The sequence below is a fragment of the Alexandromys fortis genome, unplaced genomic scaffold (assembly GCF_014885135.2).
Source record: "Alexandromys fortis isolate MF-2015 unplaced genomic scaffold, M_Fortis_MF-2015_v1.1 scaffold_119, whole genome shotgun sequence".
In the NCBI taxonomy this organism is placed as follows: domain Eukaryota; kingdom Metazoa; phylum Chordata; class Mammalia; order Rodentia; family Cricetidae; genus Alexandromys; species Alexandromys fortis.
In genome coordinates, this window is record NW_026067991.1 from 2921538 (window position 1) to 2938148 (window position 16611).

General features: G+C 49.0%; 1 protein-coding gene and 1 long non-coding RNA gene across 2 annotated transcripts in view; both read left to right on the forward strand.

Annotated features, from left to right (window-relative positions):
- The first annotated feature begins 5682 nt into the window (after nt 1–5682).
- On the forward strand, nt 5683–12407 carry LOC126512193 (uncharacterized). Its single transcript, XR_007594938.1, has 5 exons — nt 5683–5811; nt 7449–7549; nt 7710–7748; nt 7865–8039; nt 12232–12407. It is a non-coding gene; the product is annotated as an uncharacterized lncRNA (long non-coding RNA).
- Nucleotides 12408–15149: 2742 nt separating this feature from the next.
- Osbpl11 (oxysterol binding protein like 11) overlaps nt 15150–16611 on the forward strand; it is a 61766-nt gene continuing 60304 nt past the window's right edge. Inside the window, exon 1 of the mRNA XM_050159837.1 lies at nt 15150–16041. Within this exon, the coding sequence (XP_050015794.1) occupies nt 15845–16041 (197 nt within the window). The 5' untranslated portion in view covers nt 15150–15844. The remainder of the gene's footprint in view (nt 16042–16611) is intronic.

Consider the following 16611-nt stretch of genomic DNA (forward strand, 5'->3'; position numbering starts at 1 on the left):
CAAAAAAAAAAAAAAAAAAAAAAAAAAAAAAAGAGAGCTCAGGGGCTGGAGAGATGGCTCAGCAGTTAAGAGAGGACCCCTGTTCAATTCCCAACACATACATGTTAGCTCACAGCTGTTTGTAACTCCAGTTCCAGGGGATCTTGACACCCTCTTTTGGCTTCCTCAGGCACTGGGCATGCATATGATACACGGGCATACATGAATCAAAACACCATATACATAAATAGCTCAACTCTTAAGTTATGAGTAAGCCGTGTTGGCTGGGCTAGCATTAGCAATATTCTTTAGAGTAGAACCAGGCACCTAATGAACACTAGAGATGTATTTGTTAAGTAGAGTCTGTACAAATAGCTGTGGGAGGAAACTCTGAAAACAACCCACACGCTGGTTGTTCCGGTGACCAGTGAACATTTTTCACATCCTTTCTCCAGCCGGCTGTAGAACCCCTGCTCTACCTGCAGCCTCGTACGCGCTAGGCCAGTTCTCTGTCTTACTTGGACATGCTAGGCCACAGGTACACAAACAAGTCGGGGGAGGAGGGGAAAGCATTCATTTCTGAACTTTAGTTTTTTCTTGTCTGTTAAATGAAAATCCTAGGAATAACTCAAGGGAGTTGTTGTAAGTACCACACAGGACAGTAGGGTGCTGGGGGTAGAAAATGTGTCACTTGTACAAGCGTCACAAGTACAAGCCACCATACAACATTTGACTGGAACTTTATTCCTCATTCAAAATCAGAGGTCGGGCAAGCGGGAAGTACAGCCCCAATCCCTGGCCCTTGGCCCAGGCAAGTAGAGTGGATGAGAGCAGTGCCCTTGGTTGCCACAGTCGCTGCGCGGTGCCTTGAAGGGAGGTGGCACAGTTGTCAGCAGCAGCTAATCACGCCCTGGCACAGCAGGTTAGCGGCATTCTGGACTGCATAGCCTACCCTGAGAACCTGGTGGCCATGGGGAGGTGGCAATGTGACTGGACGGCCTTGAAAGGACTGTGGGACACACAGGATACTCCCAGGTCAGGACAGTTTGTACAGAGTCACACAGAACCTGCTGGAGCTGCTGTGGCACGCCCTTCAGAAAGAAGGCAGAGCCAGATCGTGGCACACTGTGAGGGGCTCCCAGGAGCAGCTCTTCTCCCTTTTACCGTCTGAAAGAGGAGTCAGCACAGATCGGTCTCTAGGATTAAATCCAGAAGGAATTAACTTGACACAGCAAGAATACCTAGAGGGCTGGGTGTGGTGCTGTGAGCCTGTTTCCAAGTGTGTGGGAAGCTGGGGATGGGGCTTGGAAACCCCAAGGCCAGCCTGTGCTGCGGAGGACACCCTGTCCGTCCTGGTTCTTCGAGCCTCAGCTGAGAAAATTCCATCAGATTGCTTGTGGACAAGTAAGTATGGGACGTTTTCTTGGTTACGAACTGGTGAGGGAAGGCGCAGCCCACTAAGGGCGGTGCTTCCCCTGGGTAGTAGTCATGAGTGGTAAGAAAGCTGCCTCAGGATGGGAGAGAGGGCTCAGTGGTTAAGAGCACTGGCTGCTCTTGCAGGGGAGCTGTGTTCAGTGCCCAGCATTCACATGGAGGCTCACAGCCACGTGTAACTCCAGTTCCAAGGGAACTGACCTCTGGAGGCCTCAGGCAGGAACACAGTGCACGCATATGCAGGCAAAACACTAATAAACTCAGGTGGCGCACGCCTTTAATCCCAGCACTTGGGAGGCAGAGACAGGTGGATCTCTGTGAGTTCGAGGCCAGCCTGGTCTACAAGAGCTAGTTCCAGGACAGGCTCCAAAGCCACAGAGAAACCCTGTCTTGAAAAACCAAAAAAAAAAAAAAAAAAAAAAAACCATTAAAGAAGATAGTCTGAGCCAGGTATCCAGGTCTGGATAGATGCATAGCTGTGCCGGCCACACCCACAGAAAGTGAAAAGAAAAGGGTCCTAGGACTTACAAAATTTTAAAAAGGCAGTGTGTGGACACCTAAGAGGACCCAATTTCTGCACGAGGTGGGCGGAGTCCCACTAGGGCCTTATTCTGAAGAGTTTCTCCCTGGGGGTGTGGGAGAAGTCTTCAATAAAGGAGCAGAGGCCTTAGGTGCTGAGTCTTCTGGTGAGTGTTTCTTTCCTCTGCTCCTGAGCACTGTGTCCTTGGCAACAGTTATGGCCAAGGAGGTCTGAATACTACCTGTGGTCAAATCACTGGACCAAGCCTCTCTTCTTAGGCGGTAGCTCTGAGGTGTTGGAAGGGCTACATTGGTGTGGTTACTAGGCAACCTATCCCTTTCTCTCTGGCCTCATGGTGACAGTCTCTGTATATCTTCTGCCAGAACTTTGTTCCAAAGCAAGGAATAGTGACTCACGCTTTAATCCCAGCATTTGGGAGGTTGAGACTAGCGCTGAGATCATGTTTCAAAATAATAATAATAATAATAATAATAATAATAATAATAATAATAATAATGGTTTGAAGACTAGGCCAGGCACCCGGCAGTGGTGTTGCTGTCTAGTGGCTGAACTCCAGTTTCCAGACCCTTGCATACCAGGACATCATTCCGGAGAGGCTACTCACTCAGCTTTCATTCAGTGCAGATGGCCTCAGCTCAGCTCTATCTGTCCTCTGTGCCAAGGCCGGGGCTCTGGTGTGGGTGTGCCAAGCCATAATGGTTGATGGCTGCTTCTCAAGAGGAGGCTCTTGGCTTCCCAGCCTCTGGACTGTTGCTCAGTTGGTAGAGGGTAGCCTGGTATGCATGAAGCCCTGGGTCCATCTCCAGCACCCCAAGGAACCAGCTATGGTAGTGCACATCTGTAGACTAAGCTGTGAAATTTAGGGTTATCCATTATGAGAACTATCTCAAAGATTTAGCAGAACTTTACCCGAAAACGTTATTTACAAAATATGGACTCTTAGACTCCAGAGGCCAGCCACTATGCCCCTGGGACAATACTGTTCTGGCCACAGGAATTTGAGTGAACACCTTTTGCCTCAGGGTCCTCAAGAACTCTGAGCTAAGCCCTCTAGGCAGTAGCAGGCCCATCAGGAGAATTAAAAGGCTGGCTTACATCAGGTGGTCACACACCTTTAATCCTTTAAGCTGTATCTCTAAATTCAAAGCCAATCTGGTCCACAGAGCAAATTCTAGGACTTCCAGGATTGCTACAGAGAGAAACCCTGTCTCAAAAAAACATAACAAAACAAAACAAAAAGGGGGGGGGGAATGAAGAAAAATAAGGAAGTCCCATCAGCCTCTCTGTGGAAGCTGGAAAGAAGAGACTGCTAGCTACATACATACACGTGCTAATCAACTAAAACCTTTAGGCACAGTTCTTCAGTCACAGCTATGAACCCAGATGCTCACCAGTCACACGAGGCTAGTGGCTGCTACTCTGGATAGTGAAGGTGTAGAGCATTTCTTTCCATTGTGGCCAAAAGTTCTTCTGGGCAGGGCTGGTCTCATCTTTCTCAGTCACAGCCTTATTCTCAGCAGCCCTTCAGCAGTTCTGGCAAGCCATCCGTTACAAGTGTGACATCCCCAAGGATGGCTCTCTCCCATCGGGGTAGGACACTACCCTGTCCTGCTGCAGAAGGACACTGCTCCTGTTTATGCAGGTCACATTTGTTCAGTTAGACAACTGATCTTAATCTTGAGGCATTTTTCATAGGACATGGCCTCCCTGGAGTCCTGGATTCTGCTGATGGCCCTCTTTATCCTGTAAGGCACACTTTTTTTTACCTGTGTACCACCAGAACTCTTTGTTTGTTTGTTTGAGAAACTGACTGAGCCACCCCAGACCTGTTATATATCTGTCTTTTACTAGTGTCTGTGAAATTATGATTAAAGGTGTGCACCACCACCACCCCACGACTAATGTGATTGTTAAAGGTTGAATATTAACCTGGTGGTGGTGGCAGCACACATCTTTAATCCCAGCACTCAGGAGGCAAAGGCAGGCAGATCTCTGTGAGTTTCAGGCCAGCCTGGTCTACATAATGAGTTCTAGGACACCCAGCACCATGTAGAGAGACCCAGTCTCAAAAAAAGTGTGTGTGGCGGGAGGGAAGGTTGGAAAACACTTAGAAATCGAGATCCTACTAACTCTAACATTGCGAGCCACATGGGGAGCCTTATTTGGAAACAGGGTCTGGGAGGTGAATCATTACTTCCCTGGGGAAAGGGCAAAGTGTGGTCTCGCACCGTGCAGAGGAGAAGCAGTGAGATGTGGTGAGGTGGAGACAAAGATGAGAGCTAAGGGGCACAAGACACTGAGCTAGGCAGTGCCCTGGGAGGACAACCAGGAGACAGAGCTGGCTGCATGTGAGGTTGCCATGGCAACGAAGACATTGCGTGCCCTTTTGCCATGCCATTACCCCTCCCCTACACTTGAAGGACAATGCACATGACAGACTGTACTTGGTTTGCTTCCATCTTCTGGTGTATCTTAGAGGTTTCCTTGTGACCATTCTCTAGGAGCTAGTCCCTAGTCGACCATCCCTGCTCCTTCACCCCACGGTCTCAAACTCACAGACATCTGCCTGCTGCCTGCCTCAGCCTCCTGAGTGCTGGGATTAAAGGCACGTGCCACCGTAACCCCTGGTGGATGTCTTTAAGATAAAATTGCAAAGGCTTTGTGGGAAGATGGAGGGTTCAGCTGAGGTATTGCTGGTAATGATAGTAAATTGTGCCCTCTTTGTAGAGAAATCAGGGCTCTCCATCGAAAACCTCCCTTGCCTACGAGCAGGTCCAGAGAAGGCTCTGAAACACAGTGGAACAGGTTAAGAACTGAATAGTCTTTGGCCCTTGGGCCCTAGGATAAAACCCATCTAACTGCAGCAGGCACAAAGCCCACAGAGGCAAGTCTGGCCAAGAACTCAGCCCAGAGGCTGGCAGATGAGGGGTTAAAAAGGTTCTTCAGAGAGCAGTGGGATGCCTGTAAGGTTATGGGCTGTTGGTAATCATTGTGAAGCTCTGCATTCTAATCTCTGTCTTTCTACTTAGCACCTACTTGGCTTGAATCACCTGATTCACCTGCCTGCAAAACAGGGCCAACGCTCACCCTATAGCAATATACACAGGACATACTCAGTCATTGAGTCAGTGCCTGGCAGTTTCTCTATCTTAAAAAGGAAGCAAGGTGGTTGCTGAGATGGCTCAGTCCGTTAAGGGGCTTGCAGCTCGATGATCTGACTTTGATCACTGCGACCTCTGGCCATCACATGTGAACCCTGGAACATGTGCACGCACACACACACACCTATACATATATAAACATATATGCATAATAAAGAAATGAATTTGTAAAAAGGTTTTGTTTTGGATTTTTGTTTCTTTGTTTTGGAACAGGGTTTTTCTGTGTAACAACCAGAGAACTCTCTTTGTAAATCACACTTGCTTCGAGCTCCCCTATCCTCTGCCTCCCTAGTGCAGTGTGAGCACCGCCACCAGGGAAAAAAAAAAGTTTTTCTTAAGCAAAAATCCCTACTCTCTCAGCTGTCATCCTACAGATTTTGGGCACAAGCGCCCCCTGCCGGCCTCACCGGGTATCGTCATCTCCGGAGGAGAAAGTGTGCTTGCACAGAATGTGCTCAGTCCTCCCCCCCCACCCCCGCCTCTTGAGGGCGTGGCTTCCCTGTGGAGAAGCTCCACTGAGGCCACTCCCACTTCCGGGCGGAACCTGGCGGGGGGCACGTGATTCGCCGAATATGGCGGCGCCCGGTGAGGTGGAGTTAAAGTTGTGGAAAGTCGGAGTGGTGGGGTCCGTGAATCAGAAGCTTGGAGGACCTGGGAGCCACATCGCGACTGATCATGAAGAACCTCCCTAATGGGGTGAGCAGGAGCTGGTTAGGGGTCTGGAAGTGGAAGCGGGGTTCCGGAAAATGAGGCGGAAGGATGGAGTGATTCTTAAAGTCTGAGGCAGGACTGGGGAGGTCCGAACCCAATGGGACGGGGACCCCCTTCTGACCACCCTAAAAAGCGGGAAGAGTGGCTGTTGTCATTATCATTATCACCATTGATTGCTACCTTATGGGTGCCTGACTCCTAAACGGACAATCCTGGTCCAGGTAGATGCTAGCCCCTCACCTGCTGCCTCGGACCCCGGTCCCCTCTGTGTAGTTGTCGACCCCACGAGTCCACTCAGTTCTCTCTCCCACTCCCGAGGCTGTTGGGCGAAACAGGAGGGGAGGTGACCCTGAGAACATGAGTGATGGTAACGGCTTTCAGTGGTTTCTCCTTAAGTGGAGACGGAGCATCCCAGCCGTGATCACAGACCCTGGCATCTGGTAGGCAGGCATTCGGTAACTGCTTGCCGTGTCGGGTAAAGGAGGAAACCAGCGCGTGTATGTGGTGATAGGGGACCAGATGGATACTCAGAGGACCCCTCCTTGCTGTGGTGGTTAATTTTGGTCAACTTAACACAAATCGGAGTCACTTAGAAAGAGGAAACTTCAGTTGATGAATTGCTTCCATATGATTGCTCTGTGGACAAGTCTGTGAGACATGGATGGGTGATTGATGTGGGAGGGCTTAGCCCATTGTGGGTGGTGTCACCACTTGGCTGCGTAAATATAGTAGCTGAGCCAGTAAGTCTGCAGAGTTCCTCCATGGTCTCTGCTTCAGTTCCCGCCTTGGCTTCCCTGAATGATCGACTGTGATTGGGACCTGTGAGCCAAATAAGCTTACAGGACCCAATCACAGGGATAAAGTGGTTTGCTAACTGATAACAGCTTGGAATGTCTGGGGTTGGTTCATGGGAGAATCCTCCCAAAGCTGCCTCTGAGAGTGTCCCCGAGGTGCCAGGGCAGAGGGGGCATTCTTCTGCACTCCTGTCGTCATCCTGCTGTCCCGGTTACCCCGGGCTTTTCTCCTGTGACTGAGCCTGCCTCATGGTAAACAGCCGTCACCCTGACAGCCGTCACCCTGACAACCGTCACCCTGACAGCCGTCACCCTGACAACCGTCACCCTGACAACCGTCACCCTGACAACCGTCACCCTGACAGCCGTCACCCTGACAACCGTCACCCTGACAGCCGTCACCCTGACAACCGTCACCCTGACAGCCGTCATTTGCTGTCGCCCTGTGCCATGCAGGTGCTGCCTCCCCAACAGCCTTTGTTAGCCTAGGAGGTGACTGTGGACTCCCAATCCCCGTGTGCCCCAAATTCTGTCTCTGCTCTGTCGTCCCCTGCTTCCTGGGTCCCCCAATCTCTATCCTAACCTTTTGCTGTGAGCAGAGGGAACAGCATCATTTCCGGTCACCTGTTGGAGAGTGTGGGGGGGGGGCAGAGCCCTGGCCAGAATGACTTTGTGGAGGACGATGTCTAGTTTGGGTGAATCGCTTTAGTGAGCTCAGCAAGTAGTAACCACTGCATTCTGGGAAACCCACGCTCCTGGAGCTGAAGAAAGCATACACGGGCCTGGGTGTCGCAGCAGCTGTGGAAGCCAGCTCTTTGTCCCATCCAGGTGGAGACCCAACGAAACCCCGAGTCTGGAGCAAACATGCCCAGAAGCCCAACCAGCCCAGGCAGTCATCACAAGACTCCATTCCCTCAGACACTAAAAAAGTATGTAGGCGGTGTCCCTAGCCCTGTGCCCAGTGTTGGCAGGGTGGTCTCTGGCTGGGAGGCAGTGGAAAGTATCTTTTGGATGGTTTTGGAAGGTGGGTATGCACTTCGTCTTCCCTCCTCCAGCATTGCTGTGACCCTGTCTGCCTTCTGCTTTCAGGATGACAAAAAGAAAACGGTGCCCAGTGACCTGGAGCAGGTGAGTGTTCTGTGGGTGGAGGAGGGGGCTGCAAACATTGAGAGGGTGAGGGCTGGAGAGCCTCTGCCTCTCCCCCTGGCTGACTGCCGCAGCTGAAGGAAGATGCCAAATTCCAGGAGTTCCTGTCAGTTCACCAGAAGAGGGCCCAGGTGGCCATGTGGGCAAATGATGCTCTGAACACTGAACTCCCAAGAGCAAGGACCAAGCCAGCAAGTGACTATCTGAACTTCAACTCCGACTGGGACTAGGGGCTGGAGAGTGAGGAGGAGCCAACTGGAGAGGAACCTGAAGGTGAGTGTACACCCCAGGTACACATAGGCCTTTGCCTTGCTTGCCCTGACCAGATGGACACAAGGACAATATATTTGTCATAAGCATACAAAGGACACTTTGTGTGATACTCTCTGGTGACAAGGGCTACAGGAAAGGGACAGCCAGGTGCCTCCCTCTAGCCATCTGTGGGATGAGCAGCCCATCCACAGGTGTGTCTCCTCCAGGCAGATCTGGTCACCTGACTCAGCCACTCTTCACCCAGTGTGTACAGTATGCCAGCACAGCTTTGGGGACTGTGGACACAGCAGCGAGAAAAGACCCCAAGAATCCCTGTACCTGTAGCGTGGGCTTTGCAGTAAGAACAGAGGGATGGAGGCAAGTGGTTCCCAGTTGAGTAGGTGTGGTGGCAGGGTGTGGGAAAGCTTCCCAGAAGGACCCCTGCTGCTCTACGTGTTAGTGGTAGGGTGTCTTGTCCTCATGGGCCCTGCTGTGACTCCTGAGTAGCCAGTCAGAGCACAGAGCATAGGCCCTAAGTCCTACAGTCCACTGTAAGAGCTGTGCTGGTTTATCGGTGAGGATGTGGCACTAACTCAGCTCAACCTGGTTAAGTCTGCTGAACTTAAGGAATGTGGGGTTGAGAGTGGAGAGGCCAGGGAAGTAGGGAGCAGCCTTGGAGAGGCGCAGAGGTGGGGTGGCCAAGGAACTAGAGAGGCAGAGGGAGCCAAAGGAAGGAGCTGGAACTCCCCACTGGAGGGTGCTGAACAGAGCTGTAGCCCCACAGTGTGCTCAGAGGGCCACACAGGCTGCAGCTCAAGCAGGCTTCCCTTTCCTGCTTCCTCTGCCTCAACTCTTGTCATCTGAGTATACCACACCAGGTGTCCGCTGTACTTTAGTGCAAACTAGACTGTTCACCAGGGACACCAAGAGTAAAGGACAAAGTGTCAGCCAGCAGTCTTGTATCTGCTCTGGATGTAGAACTGGGCCATCTGCGCCATCTGCTCCTGTCAGAGATTTCTCAGGGGGTCTTTCTTGACCAAACCTGTTTATTCTTAACCTGGAATGAATCCACAGCCTCTCATTTCCTGTGGAAAGAAAAGCAAAACTCTTCTCCAAAGTAATGTACCTTTTGACTTCAATTTTGAAGTCAAAGTATTTTCAAAATATATATGTTGGATTAATGCAGCAGCATTTATAATCAAATAACTTTTAGCAATTTTTGCTCCTTCCTCAGCAGTCATACAATTCAAAGACAACACAATAATATACAGTATCCACACTCTCTGTGTGTTTTTCATCTTTACATGGCTTTATTTTAAACTCTATTTCTCTTATTTTTATTTTTAATTTTTGGCTTTTTGAGACGAAGTTTCCTTGTATATCTTTGGCTGTCCTAGAACTCACTTTGTATACCAAAGTCCTTGAACTCACAGAGATCAGCCTGCCTCTGTCTCCCAAGTGTTGGGATTATAGGTGTGTGTCACCACACCCAACTATTCTTTCTTTTTTATTTTAAGGACTTTATCCTTTTTTCTCCCAAGCCTAAATATATTTTAAACACACTGTAAACCATTTAGAGGTTTTCTTCATCTGAATCTAACATTACTGTATATCTCTTTTTCTGATCACATGAATCTTTAATTTGCTAAGTGATATGGCTAAGATTAAAGTCGTGTCTTTGACAGCTAGATCCACCCCATTCCTTAGATTTCTGAGAATCTGGAGGAATGTTGACCAGAGCTGAGTTTATTGCCACAACTCTATGGTGTTTCAAGGTCCATGCTATAGGCTATTTATAAACACCATGTAAGTGTTTTGTGGCAGAGCCTCTTAAAAGGGCTGCAAAGTTTTTTTCAGCTAAAGCTGAGTCAGGAAGCTTCTCTTAAATGAGACGCATTGCCTCTAGCAAACAGAGCCCACCTGAGATAATACGTGCTTAATTCTATTCTTTTCTGTCTAGAATTACTTCCCAGGTTCTCTCAGGCTTTCTGTGGATGCAGTTGTCCACATGTTGGGCACCATTTGTTGGCTGAGATTTCAGTGCTGTGGGACAATGATCCTGTCACTTGTATTATTTTAATAAAATGCTGATTGGCCAGTAGCCAGGCAGGAAGTATAGATGGGGTGACAGCGACCAGGAAGGAAGTATAGGCGGGGCAACAAGAATTCTGGGAAGAGGGAAGTTTCAGTCTGCAGTCTGTCACCCAGACAGAGAGGAAGCCGGACACAGAGCAAGCAACATGTGACTGCCTTGCCCAAAAAGGTACCAAGCCACATGGCTAACACAGACAAGAATTATGGGCTAATATAAGTTATAAGATTTAATAAGACACCTGAGCTACTAGGCCAATCAGTTTATCATTAATGTAGACCTCTGTGTATTTCTATGGGACTGAACGACTGAAGGCCCAGGTAGGACAAAAGCTCAGTCAACACTCAGCTGTGAGACTGCCTCTCACTTCTCCTAACTGTGAGGCTGCCCATCACCTCCTCCAGCCGTGAGGTTGCCTCTCACCTCCTCCAGCTGTGAGGCTGCCCCTTACCTCCCCCAGCTGTGAGGCTGCCCCTCACCTTCCCCACCTGTGAGGCTGCCCCTCACCTTCCCCACCTGTGAGGCTGCCCCTCACCTCTCCCACCTGTGAGGCTGTTTCTCCTTAAAGGTGATGTGTTCCTTCCATTCCAGAACCTGCTGCTCTTTTTTTATTGTTACTCTAACACCGTCATATTTACGACAAAACCCAAATTCCTCCGCTTTTCTTTATTCTCATTTCATCTCACTTTCCCTGTCATGGTCTAGGCTTCAGGCTCTCATTTCTCAGAATAAGTACAGACTGCTCTTCCCTTACCTTTGGCTTTTATCATCTCATTTTAAATGACATCTTACAAAACTTCTCTTTATTTATGCTTTCCTTGCTCTAAGTCAGTTCCCTCAATTCTTCTCACTGATTTACAGTTTCATCCTCCAAATTCTTTTATTTATCTTATTTTAGTTGTGGGAGGTTACTTCTGTGTTGCCCCATGTGCTGGTCATAGTCAAAAATGCCTTTTAGACATAGAGAAGTAGATTAGTTGGGAACCCCACTACACCCAAGGCTGTACTGATAACCAGAACCCAGCGTTGTCTTTCACTCAAGATAACCAGACACACTACGTATGCAGAGAACTCCATGGTGCCCATTTGACACAGTACTTATGCTCTGCACCTCTTCAGGACTGCTGCAGACGTTGAAGAGACACCACCTTAATCTGCCCTGGGGTTGGAGAGTCTCTTGGGTATCCTGGCCTTACAACCAGGGACTACCCTATCTCAGGCTAAGACACACCACACAGCTTAGCAGCCTTGGGGAGATATGGTTAGGAACAAAGTTAGGAACTTAGAGTGTAAACCTGTGTGATGACCCTCAGCAAAATAAATAGAATTTTTGTTAGCCAGGTATGGTGGATACATCTTTGTAATCCCAGCACTCATGCAGGCAGATCTCTGTGAGGGAGGCCAGCCTGGTCTACAAAGTCAGTTGCAGGACAGTCAGAGCTGTTACACAGAGATATCCTGTCCTGAAAACAACAATCCAATAAGCAAAATACATGGGCCTCCACTGCAGGCTGCCTAGCACTTTCGTGAGAACCAGAGTCAAATGCTGCAGGCTCTTCATGTTTCCACTGCCCTAAACAAGCTTGTTTGACCCATCTGCACCTTCACTTATGCTTGATCACATGTGGGTGGGAGGGTAGATGAGGGGTGGGGAGAGAATGGATATTGGGGGACAGGAAACACGTAGGCAGGAAATGCATCAGGATATATGCTTCCTCCTGATTGGACCTTGTGGGGTTGCCTTTTTAAGCCTCTGCAAGGCATGACTTGTGGTCATTTTTCTGGGATCTCAGAAATGAACCTGGCTAGAGCCCATCCAACTGACCCATATTTAATTAAAGCTTGCTTCAAATTTGGCTTTACAGTGTGGTAGTGGCTTATTCTTGACCAGTGGGATTAACACGGTATACGTTCAATTCATTGGTCTTGTCGGGAATTAAGAGTTTATATTTAATAAGGACTGTAAAAATAGAAATAATTGTGGAAGCCAAATGTCTAGGAGATTCAAGAAACAAAAATGCCTCTAGTCTGCAAGCCTCTTGCTCAAGGACAGAGAGTTCCTGAAATGTTGGAGGAGATTGTTTATGGGGTTAACAAGGAGGTTTTCACTTCCCTAAACAGATTTGTTTGACCCATCTCCACCGGATATGCTTGATCACCTGTGGGGGGAGGTTCAGAAGCAGGAAAACGGTCAGGATGTATGTTTGGACCCTGGTTGGACTTGATGGGAAATTCGCTGGCCTACTCTTGGATGCACCCCAATAAAAATCAAGCTTGCTTCAAATTTGGCACAAATCTTATTCTCTTATTGGTAGTAGTCTTATTCTCGATGGTGGGATTAACACAGTCACTCTTGTGGTTTTTTTTTTTTTTTAGGTTTTTCGAGACAGGGTTTCTCTGTGGCTTTGGAGCCTGTCCTGGAACTAGCTCTGTAGACCAGGCTGGTCTCGAACTCACAGAGATCCGCCTGCCTCTGCCTCCCTAGTGCTGGGATTAAAGGCGTGTGCCAACATTGCCCGGCCACTCTTGTTGTGTAGACACAAAATCAAGGTTTAAGTAGGGTGAAAGATTTTAAAGAGGGCCTGCAGCCCAGAAGACTACCAATGTTGCTGAATTAGTATGGTGTTATAACAGTGATATAAATGAACTCTACAACAATGTCATACAATTAGTATCTTCTTCCTGGTGTGTATCACTTCACACACTCAGAGGATAATAAAAGAAAACGCTCCTTAATAATAGTGCACCCCTGACTCCTGCTCAAAGAGGAGCTGGTCTTGAGTAGAAGATTCTACTAACAAACATACCATAGGCCATGCAGTCCACACAGGCTGAAGTTGTTCTTGTTTTTTTTTTTTTTTAACTCTTGTTCTTTGGGGGCCCACCACCCAACTGCCAAAAAGTACACGGAAAATACATGGAGACCTTTTTTTTTTTTTTTTTTTTTATTTTCGAGACAAGGTTTCTCCGTGGCTTTCGGTTCCTGTCCTGGAATTAGCTCTTGTAGACCAGGCTGACCTCGAACTCACAGAGATCCACCTGCCTCTGCCTCCTGAGTGCTGGGCGGTGGTGGCGCTTGCCTTTAATCCCAGCACTCGGGAGACATTCTTTCTTATGAATGCCGGGCCTTAGCTTGGCTTATTTCTAGCCAGCTTTTCTTAAATTATCCCATCTACTTTTTGCCTCTGGGCTTATTTGTTTGTTTTTTGTTTTGTTCTGTTTTTTCGAGACAGGGTTTCTCTAGCTTTGGAGCCTGTCCTGGAACTAGCTCTTGTAGACCAGACTGGGCTTGAACTCACAGAGATCACCCGCCTCTGCCTCCCAAGTGCTGGGATTAAAGGCGTGCACCACCACCACCCTGCACTTTTACCTTTCTTGATTCTATATATCTTTTCTTGCTTCTTATTCCGTGGCTGTGTGGCTGGTGGTTGGCCCCTCATCCTGTTTCCTTCTTTTCTCCTCCTTCCCTCGTCTATTTATCCTCTCTGCCCACCAGCTCTGTTTATTTCTCTCTCCTGCCCAGCTATTGGCCATTCAGCTCTTTATTAGTCCATTCAGTGTTTAGGCAGGTAAAATAACACAGCTTCACAGAGTTAAACAAATGCAACATAAAAGAATGTAATACAACCAGGTGGTGGGGGTGCACACCTTTAATCCCAGCACTCGGGAGGCAGAGGCAGGCAGATCTCTGTGAGTTCATAGGCCCAGCCTGGTCTACAAAGAGAGTTCCAGGGCAGCCAGGACATGGAGAAACTGTCTACAAAAACAAAACAAGTACACTACACCCATGTTCTTTTCAAATAGTTGTCACCCAGGTTCACCTTGCCCACCTGGCAGAATTACACTTTTCCTATGAAGAGACAGAGTCAATGGCAGGTCAGGCCTTGTGAATGGTTGTGGCCCTGCTCTGCCCCCTTGAGTGGTCTCGTAGGGCCATGCTTTGATAAGGGGATGGACCTAATGGCTGGTTGTAAGTGAGGGTTGTCTCCCTTTGTTACAGAGTTGGAGTCTAACTGGAGGTCAGCTCAGCAAATAAACTTTCTTGGCGACCCTGAGCTTTAATTATGGCACAATTTCTTCCTTAAGGTTTGCAGCAAGCCTGATTGTACACTACTTTTCTTTCAGTAGTATTGGAGGCAGCTCTCCTTTAGCTAAACTCTGCTTTGTATAACTTAACATTTCTTTTGCAAGTTTATTGTTAAATCCTTTATAGCATCAATCTCACTATTTAAATTTTTTCCTCCATCACCAAGATCTCTAATTTCCAAGACAATTTCCTTTTTTGGGGGGGTGGTGGTGGAGTGGGTATTTTTTTTAATTTATTTATTTTGGTTTTTCGAGACAGAATTTCTCAGTGTAGCCTTGGCCTTGAACTCACAGAGCTCCGCCTGCCTTCAGAGTGTTGGGGTTAAAGGCATCACCACTGCCCAGCTCCTTTTATTTTCTAAGACTGATTTACCTTAGTCCAATTTGATGTTTTGTTTTGTTGTTGTTCCAAAATCACCGAACAGGTGTTTTATTCCTTTGCTCTTTAAATTTTTTTTTTCGAGACAGGGTTTCTCTGCGGCTTTGGAGCCTGTCCTGGAACTAGCTCTGTAGACCAGGCTGGTCTCGAACTCACAGAGATCCGCCCGCCTCTGCCTCCCTAGTGCTGGGATTAAAGGCGTGCGCCACCATCGCCCGGCTGCTCTGTAAATTCTTAATTTCTTTCTTTCGTTCATTCATTCATTCATTCATTCATTCATTTTAGGTTCCCTTAAAACGGCACGGAAAGGGGCTCTACAAGAGAGTGTAAGAGTTGTTTAGCAAGGCCATTTCATTCCCTTGTTTCTCTCCCTCCCAGAGCCTTTCCCTACTGCTTAGTCCTCCAGCTCCTTCGCCCTAAAGACTCCCTGTCACACCGCCTCCTTTCAGGCTCGGCTGCCCCAATCAAAGATGGCGCCGGCGCTTCAGCTCTAGCGGAAATGAGCTCACACGACACCGGAAAGGAAGGCGGGAGAGCTAGCAGGCGGGTGGGTGACCGGCTGTGGGTGGGGCGGCGGCCGGGGCCCTGGCTTTTACTTTTAGGGCTGGGGCGGCTCCAGGGACCGGTCCGCTCCGGTGAAGTCCGCCGAGCGTCAGGACCAGGGGTGTCGGAGGAGGCCGCCGCGAACCTCTCACCTTCGACCCCCGCTGAAGCGGCCTCGGAGCCGGCGGCGTCTGCCAGACCCTCGGCGGGCTGCGCGCGACCGCCCCGGTTCAGTCTGGGGCTGCGGCGGGAACCGCCGAACTGGCTGGACGGGTCCTTTTTTCTGAAGACCCGGCGGAGGAGAAGAGGCAGCGCGACCGGCTCGCCTCCCGAGCCCCGAGGTCAGGCCGCGGGCTCCGGGGCTCCTCGGCTGTGGTCTCCCGTCCTTGCCCCCGCGTTCCCGGCCGGAGGATCCGCGACCTCGCCCGCGCCGCCCGGCTGCTCCTCCGAGTGTGGCAACGAGCCCTCTGGCGGGGTGATCTGTCCTCCTTGTTCTTGCTCGGGAGAGGCAGCTATCCGAAGGGGACCTGTGCTCTTTAAAAGTTTGAACCGAAGTGGAAATGCGTGTCCTCGTTTTCTGGACCGCTGACGGTTTCCACTCTAGCCGCGGTCTGAGATCACATTCAGAGTAAAAAAAAAAAAAAAAAAAAAAGCAAGAGAGAAAGAAACGGGGAAAGTACCTCTAAGAGCCCTCTGCAGGAGATTCCTCTCGCCCGAGAAGGGCAGATGAACTTTGGAGTTAAGATGCAGGGAGGTGAGCCGGCACCAGTCCTGAAAGCCTCGGAGAGTGAAGGGAAGCTGGAGGGCCTGGCCACCGCGGTGACCCCGAACAAGAACAGCAGCAACAGCAGCTGTGGGGGTGCCATCAGCAGTAGCAGCAGTAACAGCAGCCGCGGTGGCAGTACGAAAGGCTGGCAGTACAGGTATGGTCCTCCAAAGTGATGTTCTGGGGTGGAAGTGAGTGTTTGGGTGTTCGCATGTTGCGGTTGGAAGGCCACTTCCAAAGCTGCTGATCTTTCCTGGAGCTAGATCCTCTGCTTCCTGTATTCATTCGGAAATACATTCAACAGGTATCTGTTGAGGCCTTTTGAGGAATTCGGAAATGCACCCCAGAATGTCCTCTACTGCTCAAGGGTTTATTCGTCTTCTGATTTCTTTCTGTCTTCACTTCTGTTTTTGCCTCTGTTGTAATTTGTTTACGAGTAAGCCTGGATGGCTGTTAGAAAAGAAACTGTTGAACTCAGCACTCTCAGCAGCTAGCAAACGCTGCGTGCTCAAAGTTGTGGAATGGTGGGAGGAAGAAGAGTGCCCTACCCTTTGGGTGCTTGTGACTTAGAAACGGGAAGGGACCTAAATACTTAGGGTTCAAAGGCGAAGAGACAGTATGGACAATTTTCATTATTATAAATGAAAAATTTAAGGAACAAGAAAGAGTTCCTGGAGAAACAACAAAAGCTTTTTTTTTTTTTTTTTTTTTTTTTTTTTTTTTTTTT